The 14,751-nt window shown below is 39.0% G+C and overlaps 1 protein-coding gene across 4 annotated transcripts; it reads left to right on the forward strand.

The window, feature by feature from the left end:
- The first annotated feature begins 521 nt into the window (after positions 1–521).
- LOC307017712 (dixin-like) lies at positions 522–14,561 on the forward strand. 4 transcript variants are annotated; one of them, XM_079647433.1, is made up of 20 exons: positions 522–989; positions 1,714–1,840; positions 2,788–2,913; positions 3,227–3,458; positions 3,733–3,831; positions 6,333–6,418; positions 6,506–6,609; positions 8,461–8,544; positions 8,929–8,982; positions 9,138–9,188; positions 9,293–9,397; positions 9,607–9,660; positions 9,784–9,855; positions 10,297–10,350; positions 10,532–10,681; positions 11,251–11,314; positions 11,396–11,492; positions 11,680–11,788; positions 12,736–12,815; positions 12,945–14,561. In XM_079647433.1, exons 1-20 carry the CDS (start codon positions 678–680, stop codon positions 13,018–13,020), a joined length of 2,136 nt encoding a protein of 711 aa, XP_079503559.1. In that variant the 5' UTR covers positions 522–677; the 3' UTR covers positions 13,021–14,561. The 4 variants fall into 4 exon arrangements, with proteins under 4 accessions (XP_079503559.1, XP_079503560.1, XP_079503558.1 ...); XM_079647434.1 differs by having other exon boundaries at positions 523–989; positions 1,711–1,840; positions 10,535–10,681; XM_079647432.1 differs by having other exon boundaries at positions 525–989; positions 1,711–1,840.
- Positions 14,562–14,751: the final 190 nt, after the last annotated feature.

Raw genomic sequence — 14,751 nt, forward strand, 5'->3', positions numbered from 1 at the left:
AGTGTTGGTCTTTGTAATAAAGGGAATTCAATTTCGGGTTTATTTTGATTTTAGGGCTATACTTTTTTAGAATGAATGATTATGGATTATAGTTGAATGATTCGTCGTTAATGACAGATTATGAGATAGCTAAGGATAGCATTGTTTGTTTTACACATCATTCATATTGTACTTTTCACTCCACTGCACGTATTTTACTTTAAAAGTTTTGGAAGTTCTGAATATTAATACAAAATATAAATCAACTTATTATTATAGCTTTATTTTCTCAGCAGTTTACAAAAATAATGAAATATTGAAAATATAAATATGTAAATATTGATCACCGGCCCGGCTAAAATAACTGGATGGCCTACCTGCCTGTCAGCCTTCCATCTCGTGCACAAACTTATCTCGTGCCCTCATTGGTCAAGTGCGCGTTCGTGTGCGTTGGAGGAGGGGCTCTGTAAGGAAGTCTGAAGGAAGGGGCAGATTTTTTCAGGTTGTGTACTTTCAAATTCTAGCGCACTCGAGCTGGTTTCTCCATTCTTTCTTACCTAACCTACCTTTAAGTAAAAAGTGATACACATTATGAGCACCAGTAATACCACATTTGTTGTTTTTCATGTGGCCCTAATCCTCTTCCGTAGATATAGACTTATTTCTTAAAGCTCAAATAATGTTTAGGCAAAGATAACATGATCTCTTGCATTACCGGAAGTGTTCATCAAAGCACATTTATTTTTAAACCTGCAACCGGAAGTCGTGCATGTGGCTGTGTTGGTGACTTGATGCCGGTCTCCATCCAGAGTAACGGCAGCCTCCTTCAGTCAATTGTCTGTTTGTTGACGTTTTCTGGAGTACAGCAGCAGCTAGTAACGGGGTCTGTTGTTTCAGTCAATGGAGCTAACAAGCTAGCTAACGTAGATGGGTTTCCGAGTGGAAAGATGATCGCTTCACTTTCTAGAGGAAGTTTGCTGGATGAGGTTCTTCATGGGGGCTTTAATGAGGTAACGTTTACCTAGCGTTACTAATTTTGATGTTAATTATGTATGGCTAGCCACAATTTAGCAAGCGGAAGCCAGTTGAATCTGCCAACCATCCTATAGCAAGACACCCTAACCTTAAAGTGCTACAACTTTATGTAGACATAAGTTATTCCTGTTGTTTGTTCACCTCAGGTATTTAACGGTCATTTGTTTCTTATTTAATGGGAAAAAAGCATTGTAGTTAACGGTAGTAAGGTAGTAATAATGGCAAGTTTAACATTCATCAGGAAATAAGAGTAGTTTTCGTATAATTCTTAAAGTTTCATAACAAACGAAACATCCTATTTAGTTTACATTAAGTCCTTTTTTCTGTGTTGAAAATGTGGTGCGTTTTTTTGTATTGTATCCCGGACAACGGGCTGTCACGTGACTGCACAGCACCGGTCAAGGTGGAGTCATCATGTGAAATAACGGGGTGTGAATGCTAAACCGTGTAACCATGGACGGAACACGAGACTTTATGATTGACCTTCACACAAAAGCACATTTTAATAGGCAGTGAGACAATAGACGGACCCTGCCCCCCCCCCCCCCCCCCCCTCCTGTCCCAACATAATAAACAAAGGGACTCATTTGTCATGCCTGGGTCTCAGCCTCTTTTGGCCCCTACTCTAAGCTGTGTTTTGTGTTGTGTTCCGTTGCGGTTTATTGGATTTGTGTGTATCTGATTGATGTATTGCAGCAGCAGCTGACAGCCTATGTTTCCTGGGTAAACTGTCAGCTGAAGAGGAAACCCGACCTGAAGCCCATCACAAACCTCAGACATGATCTGCAGGATGGGGTGGTGCTCACTCAACTCATTGAGATAGTTGGTAATTACACTCATGCACCATAACACCAAGAAAAAGTGAAACATGCTCTAGTAGTTGGAAGATGAAACTTCTCCAATGTAATCATTTCTGTTATTTATGAGTGCAGAGATAAAAAAAAAAAGTTATTTGTCACCAGTTCGCCCCTTCACAACTGGCCGGTATGACTTTCCATATTTAAATATAATCACATACTAAGAATTTGCAGAAGCACAATACAGGATACCACAACTTGTGACTTGTCTGGTCACAGTTTGTCAGATTATTTGAAGATAACACTCGATGGTAACACACTATAATGTTTCATTGTATTAACTGAAAGAGGAAACAAAAAAGACACTATGTTCATCTAATTCTGTGAACGTAAAGAATGTCTCCTCTCTGCTTTTACAATAATGTAATTTAGATCTTATTAAGACAAAAAGCAACAACAATTTACAGCAGGATAAATATGTTTGGTTTATGCATTTCAACCCTGTTCCTTTGAGTAAAGCCTAAACCCTTCATTGCTGCAGTGAACAAAATACTTTAAATTAATTTACAAATCACCCTCAATAGTTATAACACCTTCTTAAAGAGAAATACACATTTTTCTTAATGTTCTTTATACTCAGTTTTTGATCTTACATTATTGTGCAATGTTGCAGTATTAGACGATTATTCCCATGGAAATGAGTGATTTTGGAGCAGATTATTTTTGTCTTGGTTAAAAAAACAAACAAGCACACACATTTTTCCTCCTAGGACTAAAACTGTGGCCACAAAAAGGATGGTGTAATTTGTGTGAACCAAACAACAGACAGAGCAAGCTATAAAGCCATTGGTCGATGTTTAAAATCATTAAACTGATCAAGTGAAATCATTTTTGCTAAACTACTGTACATTTGCTCATTTTGTGGTGATGATTTACTACTTTGTTTCTCTCTCTCAAATCTCATTCAAATTGGCAGCTGGGGAAGTGCTGGAAGAAGTGTATGTTGCTCCACAAAACAAAGAAGAGAGCAGGAAGAATGTGGAGCAAGTGTTGCAGTTCATTTCCTCCAGACACATACGCATGCCACACATATCCGCAAGAGGTAAATCACAGAACAATCTGTTATGTTTTCATTCTCCCCTCTTATCGAGAGTAGGTGTTTCTATGCTTTCCTGCTTGCTGACCCTATATTATAAACATAAGACTGTATGTCATGTGTTTACATGTGACCGATATGCCTCAGGGAAGAGAGATCATGTGCATGTTTGTACAGCATATTCTTTGCAATATTTAAAGGCATTTTCCTAATGATATTATGTTATGAAGCTTCCCGGCACTCCATGGTTACACCGTATATTGCAAATACTGTGCATGTGTAGGTCATTACTGATCATATGTTGCCTTTCTGTCTGCAGACATTGTCGATGGTAATCTCAAATCAGTAATGAGGATCATTCTGGCGCTGGCGGCCCACTTCAAACCCTCAGCCAATCACAGAGCTGCTTCTGGAGGCGTGAGGAGTTTGACTCGAAGCTCCAGCAGCCACAACCCTCTCTCCCCCGTAGCGCTGGCTCAAGGGGCCGCTGCGGCTCTGGCATCAGCTCGACATGACGCCTCGCAGCCCGCACGCTCCATACGTCTCCACAGGTATGCTGGCAGCAATAACAATTAACATAGACACAAAACCCTCAATGTCTTTCTCTAACATCCAATTATGTAATATCAAAATATTCTCTCCAACAGCAGCAATCATTTGTTAGACACTTCTGTAGTCTTTGCTGCCCTCTGGTGGACAAACAGATCACCAAAATACAATTCTCCCAACTGCTCACATATTAAGTCTCTATATTTGGGATCAATTTGTATGCCAGTACTTTTTCATAGATGAATAACCTCTGCTCTGTTTGTGTTCTGTGAGTAGCTGGGGGTCGGATGCGGATAAGAGTATTTGTGTTCGTGCGCTGGTTAAGCAGTACGAAAGAGCAGCTCCGGATGATTCTGACAATCCTCAGTCTAGCAGGTAATGCACTTACTGTACATTACCTGAACTTCACAAGCATCATACATACCTGTTCTGTACATCCATCCACACATAATCTATGATATACTCTGGTTTTTTTGTGTCTCCATTTTAAAGGCAGATGTGAGTAGATCGTATAAAAGTGCTTAATATAAAACCAGAAACATGTTTGTTAAAGGAAAAGGCGAATCCTCTTTCAAACATCTGAGACAAGACCATATGAGGAGAGGAGGCACACTTCTGGCAGCATTATTAAAAATGGAAAAAAACAAGATCAAAAAGTGGCTGAACCTTGGATATCATTAGCCAACCCTGACATAGAAATCACTATTATATATAATTGGTAATATATAATGGCAAAACGCATTCGCAAAGTCTGCTGAAATTCACAGGTAGTTTCATCCTTCATACACCAATCGTGTTTTCTTGTTAAGTCTTTTGAATAATGCAGTGATTTGATGATAGCCTAAAGAAGTTCTAAGACTTGACTAAAATCATCTTGACATTTGTTGGCCTAAATGCATTAACGAGGTTACTGGAGGTTAGTGCTTTTATTGTGGAATAAAATGTGCTCTTTGTACTAAAACAATCGATTTATGATTTTGAGTCTCAGTGTTTGGTAGAAAACAAACTTCCCTGTGTTGCTAATTACACTCTGCAGCTCACCGTGTCACTTTAGTTTAGTTAAAGTTCTCTGTTATCTTTATCTTTCATCACCTACTTTTCCACTCTTTGGAAACAGTTGCCTTATTCAGTGGTTTGTGTTTGTGTGCCCATGAGTGTGTGTGTCTCTCAGAGCATATGACTTTAGTAATCCAAACTTCACCCTGCCCCGTGTGTGTGTGTGTGTGTGTGTGTGTGTGTGTGTGTGTGTGTCTGTGTGTGTGTGTGTGTGTGTGTGTGTGTGTGTGTGTGTGTGTGTGTGTGTGTGTGTGTGTGTGTGTGTGTGTGTGTGTGTGTGTGTGTGTGTGTGTGTGTGTGTGTGTGTGTGTGTCTGTTTCTGTGCGTGTGTGTGTGTGTGTGTGTGTGTGTGTGTGTGTGTGTGTGTGTGTGTGATTCTGTGTGTGTGTGTGAGTGTGTGTGTGTGTGTGTGTGTGTGTGTGTGTGTGTGTGTGTGTGTGTGTGTGTGTGTGTGTGTGTGTGTGTGTGTGTTTGTGTGTGTTTGTGTGGGTTTCTGCTAGCTTATGAAGATTTGTACAAACCACAGGCAGATGATAGCAAAAAAGAAACAACCAGTCTTTATCTTCTGTAGTCACATGTCCTGTCATGCTCCGCTGTGCTCTTTTTAAACCATCATATGTGTGTTGTGTTGTAGGCATGTGTGTGTTCTCCATGATGGAAAGAGAAATGCATTGATTGATTTGTTCGTAGAATGAAGATGCCGTTCGGAGAGACAGACAGAGCAATAATTACCTGATGCTTCCGTCACACATGTAGATAAAAAAGTGAGAGATGCTCAGCAGTGACTGTTGCTTTGGTTGCCATGACAGCTAGCTGTAGGGCGAGGGGCAGGGTGTGTGAGGGTGACAATAATTTAAAGTGTCATGAGTTTGTAGAGATGCTGATGTCGGAGACACACATGCAGGGGGGAACCTAGGCTTCTCTGAAGGAGTATGGACAGTTGAGTCCACTCGTTGCCCATTATGGGGGGGAAGCCGTTTAAATGGTAAGACCACATACTCTGAGGCTGTGTGTGTGTTGATGGCTTTGCAAGTGTGTGTGAGTTTATGCTTCTTTTACGCTTATCTAACAATTATACAATGCAACAAGGCATTGTGGAAACAGAAGGTTAATTAGTAGCAGCGTCTCTATACACTATGCAGTTTGTCAGTGGTTTGATTTGCAAAAACTTTGCAATAGTTATAATATGCTAATTAACAGTTTTGAATAATGTAATTTTGATTTTGGCAAATGTTTTTGTTTCATATCACTTTTGATTGAAAGCTTAGCCATGGCTTCACCAGGAAAATGTATTCAGAGAGTTTATTACTTACAGATATGTATACTATATTACCAGATATATATTACAACAAATATAAACGCAGCCATGTCAAAGTAGTATGTAGTAGCACATAATAAGTAGGTGTTAACATGCACACACTTCTCTTGAATAAAAGTCATGAACTGGTATTTTGTCGTCCTCCAGCCTCTGTCCAATATTTAGTTTTGAATATGCTAATTAACAGTTCTGAAGTATGTTGTTTATAAAAACTGTCTGACATTTAGATTTTTGCAAATGTTTCATGTCACGTGTTTCAGCCCTCATGTCACTTTTGATTGAAAGCTTGGACGTGGCTTCACCAGGAAAATGCATTCAGAGAGTTTATTACTTACAGATATTTATACTGTATTACCACAGATATATTACAACAAATGTAAACGCAGCCATGTCAAAGTAGTATGTAGTAGCACATAGTGTAATATATGTACATGCTGTGTAAGTAGTAGGCACACACTTCTCTTGAATAGAAGTAACTAACTGGTATTTTGTCGTCCTCCAGCCTCAGTCCTCTGTCCTCTCCCAGAGCTCCGGCCGACAGCCTCTCAGACAGTCAGCAGGACGACGGCCCGCAGCAGGAGAGCAGCGGTGAGGGTCACGTCGTTTGATGAGTAAACATCAACACCTATCATTGGACAACATTAAGTAAACACTGTGTTTTGTGTGTGCGTGTAGATGATTCCTCTCATGTTGTAACGGAGACGGCGTTGGAGGATTCCCTCAGTGAAACTCTGGAGAAGGAGGTGCAGGAGACACGGAAAATGGTCTCTGCTCTACAGGTACGTGCGTGCTGAGGTTTCATTATGGTCCATATAAATACATATTTTTTAAAGTGAATATTTTTGTTTGACTTTCATGTTTCGTAACTTTAAAGGCATAGTTTAGATTTTGTCATCTCCTCTCTTTGAAGATTTGGGATTTAAAGCTGGCCAATAAATACAAATTCTGCAAAATGAATGTCCAATCCCACATGGAAACAAGTCAAACTGTGTACTTTGCTTCAGGATCATATATGTTGTTTAAACTGAAAGAAAATGCAGACATTTATTAGCTCCAGAAATATAGTTATACATTACTTGGAAGCATCTGATGCTTCGGCTTAGACAGTGCTGTAGCACATGTGACTAGAGCATGCACTGTTTGCGCATTCAGAGGGTTTTCATTTTCCTTATCGCCTTGTTATTGGGATATTACATATTTCTATATGTGCATGTTCACAATTCAATGGGCATGCTTTTAACCAACATACGCCATAATACCTAGTATAGCTTTTACTCCTCCAAATAAGGTAACTATTAATGTACATTTTTACATTGAGATTGGGCAAAAAAACATAATTCCCAAGCTAAACCTACCTAGGAAATGTTCCCTAACCAATACTGACATTAGGAGTCAAGATGCCGTTGTGTCCTTGGTAAAGAAGGCAATTCACCCTGTGGGTATTGTCCACAGTATTGATGCATTACATGTCTGATATATGTAATATGTAATGTAAAGCGCTTTGAGCAATTGTAAAAAGTGCTAAAATAAATGCAATTAATTATTATTATTATTATATACTGACAATCGAGATTGAGAAAATTGAGATCGGTCTTTAACAATAGCACTTACAATGTCGGTTCACAGGACTTTTGATCATTATCTGGGTTCAAATAAGATATATTCTCTTATTTAATTCAAAAGGTTATACTTTTAAATGTATTTGCATCTCACTTGTTTTGCTTTTGTTAATTCTGAAACCGTATGTCAGTGATTTATCTGTCAATCTGTCCATAGTTTAACTGTACATTCATATCTATAAATATGTTTTATACACAGGTTTCTTTTAAAAGACAGATCCAAATGTCAATAAGATGTGGATTTAATGAATAAATAAATGAAACAAATGAAATAACTTAAAGTGGACCTATCATGCTATATTTGAATAATATAGTGCAGGACCATACTTATATAAGGCATATTTATACTTTTTATTTTTCAAAATACCAAACAGATCATGCATTTTAGCCATTCCTCATTTCGCTCAATTTAACACTGCCTTTCATGCTCGGATTCAGTGAGAACAGCACCATCTACAGGCCTGAAATATGTACTACAGCGTCTCCAGCGCTTTCGAACGGCAATGTCCGTGGCTGTCTCCTCCTGATTGGTGGAGTTGGCCCAATAGCCGTAGCGCCACTTCTGTGACGTCATAGAAGTGTTCAAATCTGGATCAGTCTGTATCAGATCCGTTGCAGCCCCTTTTTTAGAGATTTGGGTTTGGAGGAAAATAGAGAGGGTTGTGTTTTCTGACACTTGGTGAGTTCCCTGGAACACCGGGGACACATATTCATGTATGAAAGACGTACACAAGTGCATTTTGCATGATAGGTCACCTTTAATGGGAAAAGCATATTTCTGGCTTCACTGGATCATGTCTGTGCTGCTCCGCTTTTTAATCCTATTGGTTGGTTGCAGGGTTTGGGATCTGGTGGGAAACAACCACAATTCTGACAATACTTTCAGGCCATTTGAATTCTGTGCTAAATATGCGTCAGACAACTCAACTTAACTTGTCTGAGCTTTCAGAAGACAGTGTTCTCGCTCCAAAGTACAAACCGAGTCACATGTTGAACTCTCGTTGTTTTTAGGCCCTGCTGCTGCATGGCTCGCTGCCTGAGGACGAGCAGGATGTGTCCTTCAGTTTGGACCAAGGCAATGCTGAGCAGCAACTGGTAGTTATACACTAGTTTCTCCTTTTGTTTTTGTTTACTTCTCTCTGTGCTTTTCGGCTCTCTCACCAGCTCTTTGTGTTGAGCACAGATCATATTTCTTCTTCTTTATTATGGGTGTGTGTGTGTGTGTGTGTGTGTGTGTGTGTGTGTGTGTGTGTGTGTGTGTGTGTGTGTGTGTGTGTGTGTGTGTGTGTGTGTGTGTGTGTGTGTGTGTGTGTGTGTGTGTGTGTGTGTGTGTGTGTGTGTGTGTGTGTGTGTGTGTGTGTGTGTGTGTGTGTGTGTGTGTGTGTGTGTGTGTCAGAGGGTGACACGGGTATCGGTGTCACTTCTTTCTCAGTCCATTGTGGTTCTTACACACATTACTTCTTCTCTCCCTCTTTCCAGGTAGTCATTCGCAGCCGTTTGGATCAGAGCATGGACGAGGCTCAGCAGCTGAAAGTAAACTATTTCATCATTTGTTGTCTTTTAAAAAAAAAGAAGTATTTTCTTTTCTTGAAAGGACACTCACATTTGAATACTGAGTGAGCACATTTCTGTAATGCACCCCGTGATTAATATTACATTCAGAGCGTGTTGTTTGCTGTTTGCTTCAGAGGGAAGTGTTGCGCTGTAAGCAGGAAATGAGAAACATGCAGGCAGTCAAGGTAAGACACATCCTGGTCTGAGGTTGATTACCTCATTGCTCAGTTAAATACAACTCTGGCTGCTTGCTAAGCTGTCAACTCTCTGTTGGTTTGTAAATGTTCAGGATGCCCAGCAGCAGAGACTCTGCACTCAGGAGGCATCGATCCTGCAGATGAAGCAAGAACTTCTCAGAGCCAGCATGACCAAGGATGAACTCAACAACCAGAATGTACATAATCTATTTCATTTTTAAAAGTCAAAATGTAAAACTTTTAACTACGATCACAAAAATGTTTTCTCAAAATGGGACCAATAAAGTAAATGTTATCTTATCTTATATTTACTATCCCATTTGTCTAAATACACATAGCAACACAGCAACTTAACATACACAACTGTATGTTACTGTGTATTCATACAGTGTACTCTCTGTTATAGGCTGAGCTGCAGTGGAAGATGGAGGAATGCAACAGGCTGTGGGGTGAATGCAAGGTGGAGTACCTCTCTTTTATTGTAACCTATATGAGTTCTCCTGACTTTCTGTTCCACAGCATCTGTTACATTTTGTTTGTATGACATGATGAACCTCTCTTCTCCTTCGTTGACTGGCTGCAGAAGGAGGTAGGACAGAAGGACAGACTACTGCAGCAACTCAAACACAAGCTTGAAGAAAGTCAAAAAAAGCAGGTATGTGAGCCAGATCTCAAATGGGAAATACGGTGGGATAAAAACCTTCTGTCCAGCTCGGTGCCATGTGTGAGAACCAAAAGTTATTCATTTACTCTTTTTTTGAAAGTGCCCTTCACAGTCTTGCTTTGCAGTTGTTCTACTTCCGAAAATGAATAGTAAAACATACTTAAATGCATGAGGAAAGTATAAAACATACTCACTTTAATCTATAAATCTGATGTTTGGAATAGATGAATTTAAACTTTATGGCAGGTTTGTTTAAGTGTGTTTTAAAGTCTGATTGTCCATTTATTGCAGCATGCAGGTACTTTCTTAACATTCTGCATCAAAATCTTTACAGCGCAGTGTTGTGTTACATATTTGTTCTGCTTCAGGCAGTCTCACATTCAGATATACATTACACAACTGACACTTTGTCTTCTTTTTCTTTCTTCATAGACAGAAAACAATGGATATTCTTACTCTGGAAATCCCGCTCCCTCCGTGTCAGATGTAAGTATTGTTTCTTTTGAAAGTCTGGTAAGTTAGTCAGGCTTCTTTTGAGGCTACATACTATAAGTCAACCACAGGGAACTCCAAATGTCATGCATAAAAAAGGACTGTGAGGCTTGAAACAATTACGGAGCGGCTGATGATAAAATGAGCGTTTGTGTTTTTGACATGGTTTTGCTAGCAGGCAGAGGAGGTTCAGCTGCTCAGAGATTCACTTCGGAGTTTGAGGAACAACTTCCGAGATCACGACCCGCAGCACCACACTCTGGACACCCTGGAGCAGGGCATCGTGTCACTCATTGACAGACTGCATGTTGTGCACACACACAGGGTACGAACACGCTGGCTTCCTAAACTATACATAGATTACCACTTTAACATCTGATTTGACTCCCTAATGGAGTACGCATAAATGAAAGTGTAGCATCCGGACTAAAACCACCAGACTCAGGGACAGTTTCATCCCACAGGCAATAAGACTGTTAAACACCTGAACTGTTGAAGCAGCATCCACAATATTCATCTGGCTGCTACTTAACAATTATTTATCTATTTACCTAATATATCATATTTCAATGACTTGCATATAGACTCTCATTGCACTATCTCACTATTTTAAACTATTTTCTTCTTGTATTTACTATTTACTATTTACTATTTACTTGCTCTATATTTTTCTGTTTATCTGTGTTTTGTGTTGCACTGTTGGAGAAGCCTGTGACACAAGATTTTCATCGACATAACTACACTGTAGCTATGTTCGTTTGACAAATAAAGAACCTTGAACCTTGGATATGAAATTGTCTTATACTGTGAATATATATGTGTTCTAGTTTGTTTTGGCAAAATGTAGATATTTAAAATCATAGAGGGGAATCAACCTTTTCTCAAACCCAACAGGGAAGGGGGAAGTCTCCAAGACGCAAAGGCCAACTCACTGACTCTGAAACCTGGTCTTCCACAAGTAAGTTATTCCAAATCTTACCTCCCAAATTCAAATGCTCACACATTAACAATCTTCCTGACTATGTTTCTGTTGTTACAGCTGTATGTCACACCAATAGTGGGTCTTCTGCCTCCACTAAAATTCTTTATTTTACTGGAAAATCCCCAACCCCTTCCATGATCAATATACCGAAAAGGTGAGTTTTTGTGTGTATTCTTTCCAAAAAAATGTAAATATGTTGCAATGTTTTGGTTGACAGACAGAATCGATGCTGACAATCATAACACCTGACTTTAGACTTGTCAGCAATAGGAAGAAAACAAGTAGAAAAATATAAAATAAAGCGGTCATGATGAGTGTGTTTTTGTGTTCACATTGTACAGGCTGGGTGAGGTGACTTTAAAGGACGTAAAGGCAGCTGTGGATCGAGAGGGAAACTACAGGTATCACTTCAAGGCCCTGGACCCTGAGTTTGGCACTGTGAAAGAAGAGGTGAGAGAAGGCGTAGAAACAAATAGATAACAGGACAGTCATTTGGTGCACCCTGGTCTGAATAGAAACTGAATAAACTCAAATTAAAACATTAAAGGTCAGCTATCATGCTATTTTTAGGCAATAGCATAGGTCTCAGATATATAAAAATATATTAAAAACATGTCTATGAAGTGTTTTGCTCAAAATACCAAACAGATCACCCATTCTAGCCATGCCTCATATCCCTCTATTTCACTTCCTGTTTCAAAAGGGCTGATTTAGGGTATAAAGGTTTAAAAAAAAATTGATCCAAAATAAAACAGGAGGGGGCTGAGCTCATGCGGGACCCGGCAGCTACTGTCTAAACTAAATACTGCCGTGATGAAACTCCATATCATGGATTATCAAGGATTATCTCTGAAACAGTATGGAGCTCAAAGGCTTTCTCTCTTGCCGGTTATACCACAAGATGAGTTATTTTCTATTTCCTGCTTCTTCACACACATGCTCTCCAGCACAGGTTAGCGATGCTAATGTAAACACCGACCATGTTACGTCCAAAACAGTCGGACATTGTTTCTGATAGCAACTTTCTGATAGGGCCGTGGGTCCACATTTCCGATATTGCGTCATATCGGACGCAAATCTGGATCAGCTCCGTTTTAGCCCCGTTTTTAGAGATGTGGGTACAAAGGAAAAGAGAGAGGGTTTTATTTTCTGACGCTGCGTGAGTTCCCTGACACACCGGCGACACATATTTATGTATAAAAGACATCATAAAGTGCATTTTGCTTGATAGTTCCCCTTTAAGTACTTCCATTTAGCCTGTTTTGTGCAACTCTTTCAAGATCCTTTTACACTTGAACGTGTGCAGAAAAGCAGTGGAGTGGATGAGGGCTGAAGCAATCTTATGATAGACACTTAACATTTGTTTGAATGTACGCTGTATTTATTTCTTTGTTCAGGTATTTTTGGATGGAGCAATTATTCCAGGCTGGGAAGGAAAAATAGTGGCTTGGGTAGAAGAGGACCATGGGGAAGAAAGGTACTGCATTATTTCTGTATCTCTGTCTCTGTTTTCATGACTCTCCGCAGTAAGCAGTATCTTTTGTTTTTTAGGCCATTGTAGGTGCAAGCTAAACTGCCATGACACTCTGTTTTTGCCCCTAGTCAGGAGGATCCAAGAGGCCCATCCAGACAACTGTTCACCGGAGGCACCAGTGGACACTTCTAAGAGCCAACATTATTAGTGAAATACTGTGTGAATTTTCAACAAGCTGGTACGAAATCACACTGATAGCCTTAAACAATCTTTAACTAGAATATCATCAAACTCAGTGCCTTAGAAAAGCTGTTTCCATCATTGGCTTATTATTGCCATGCTGTACTGTAGTATCAAAACTGGAAAGTAGATGGACAATTTATTTAAATTGCCTTTTTCTAAACACGCAGTTGTGTTGTTTCTTCTCTAGTTAAGAGGTTTTTACTGTTAAGAGGAAAAAACATGTTTATTCTCATGTTGAAGAGTTGCATCACTTTTTATTCTTGTGTATTAATAAGGTCTTTGGAACAGCAATGTATGACTACATTTCAATCTTACTTGTGAATGTAAAGTGAAATTACAGTATTATCTACCATAGCGTAAAAATAGAGAAAACTTATTTTGGGTGAGGAAAAAATACCACTTTTATAATAGAAAGGTTACAAGCACCGAAAGATTCATGCAAACTTTGTACAATTTCATTTTGTTTTAGTAGTTCACAAGGTTTGGTGACATTCTGCCCTAATGTGTACAAATAATCTGCCCAGAAACCAGCTTCTTCTACTATTAATACGTTTTGTATTAACATATAAGTGTATATATCTAAATACGAAACCCTTTTAGGCAGGCCGCAGATAACACAAAGGGTGACAGTCATCTTGAGAAAAAAATTTAGTTCAAAAGAAAAAACTCCTGAATTGATATCATCAGTTTCAGCAGAAAGGACCGTAGTTCTAATCTGGGTTGATGTAGACCGAAACGCTTAAACTGAACTGCATTTCGTGAAAAATAAAGGATGCTGGAACTTTTGTGTTTATGTACAAATACAGACGAACAGCACTGTTGTTTTGTTTACTTTAGGAAATTGTTTTTGTACATTTGTGTAAACTTATTTTGTCCTTACATTTTTTAAGTTTGTGAATATTCTTTGTTCAAAGAGAGATTCCTGTGAGATGTGAATTTTACATCAGAGATTTAAAGGAGACTGCTACAAAGGACCACCCACTATTTATGGTGTGTGTGTGTGTGTGTGTGTGTGTGTGTGTGTGTGTGTGTGTGTGTGTGTGTGTGTGTGTGTGTGTGTGTGTGTGTGTGTGTGTGTGTGTGTGTGTGTGTGTGTGTGTGTGTGTGTGTGTGTGTGTGTGTGTGTGTGTGTGTGTGTGTGTGCATGCGTGCGTGCGTGCGTGTGTGTGTGTGTGTGTGCGTGTGTGTGTGTGTGTGTGAAAAGCGATCAGGACGGACCTTTGTCATATTTTCCTTCGTTCTGCTTTATCTTCACGTTTGGGATCAATGTGTTTACCTTTACTAACAAGCCAACTTAAATATGCATTGATTTACTTTTGACCTGTTTTAATGCCATAACTGCCTGAACTGTAATATGTATAATTAGTTGGAGAGATGGTTATTCAGAATTTGTTTACTGAAATATTTCACAAAATGTTAAAACTATCTGTTAAAAATAAAAAGGACCTTTGTTGAATGTTAGAAAAGACAGATATTTTGAAATAAACCAAGTTTTGTTTTTATAAATATGTTCTGTTTTTTATTGATACTAGAGACTGGTTTTTACTGATAAAAGCTCCAGATTACCAGGTCTTGGCAATTTAGCTCTTAATGCTGTATATTTAACAAAATATAATTTTATCTATGTTTTCATGGAATTATATGAGCTTAAAACCTTAAAGATGAATAGAAAAAGAGAGGAGAGAACTAAAGAATA

This window comes from Notothenia rossii (assembly GCF_949606895.1).
Source record: "Notothenia rossii genome assembly, chromosome: 9".
Taxonomy (NCBI): domain Eukaryota; kingdom Metazoa; phylum Chordata; class Actinopteri; order Perciformes; family Nototheniidae; genus Notothenia; species Notothenia rossii.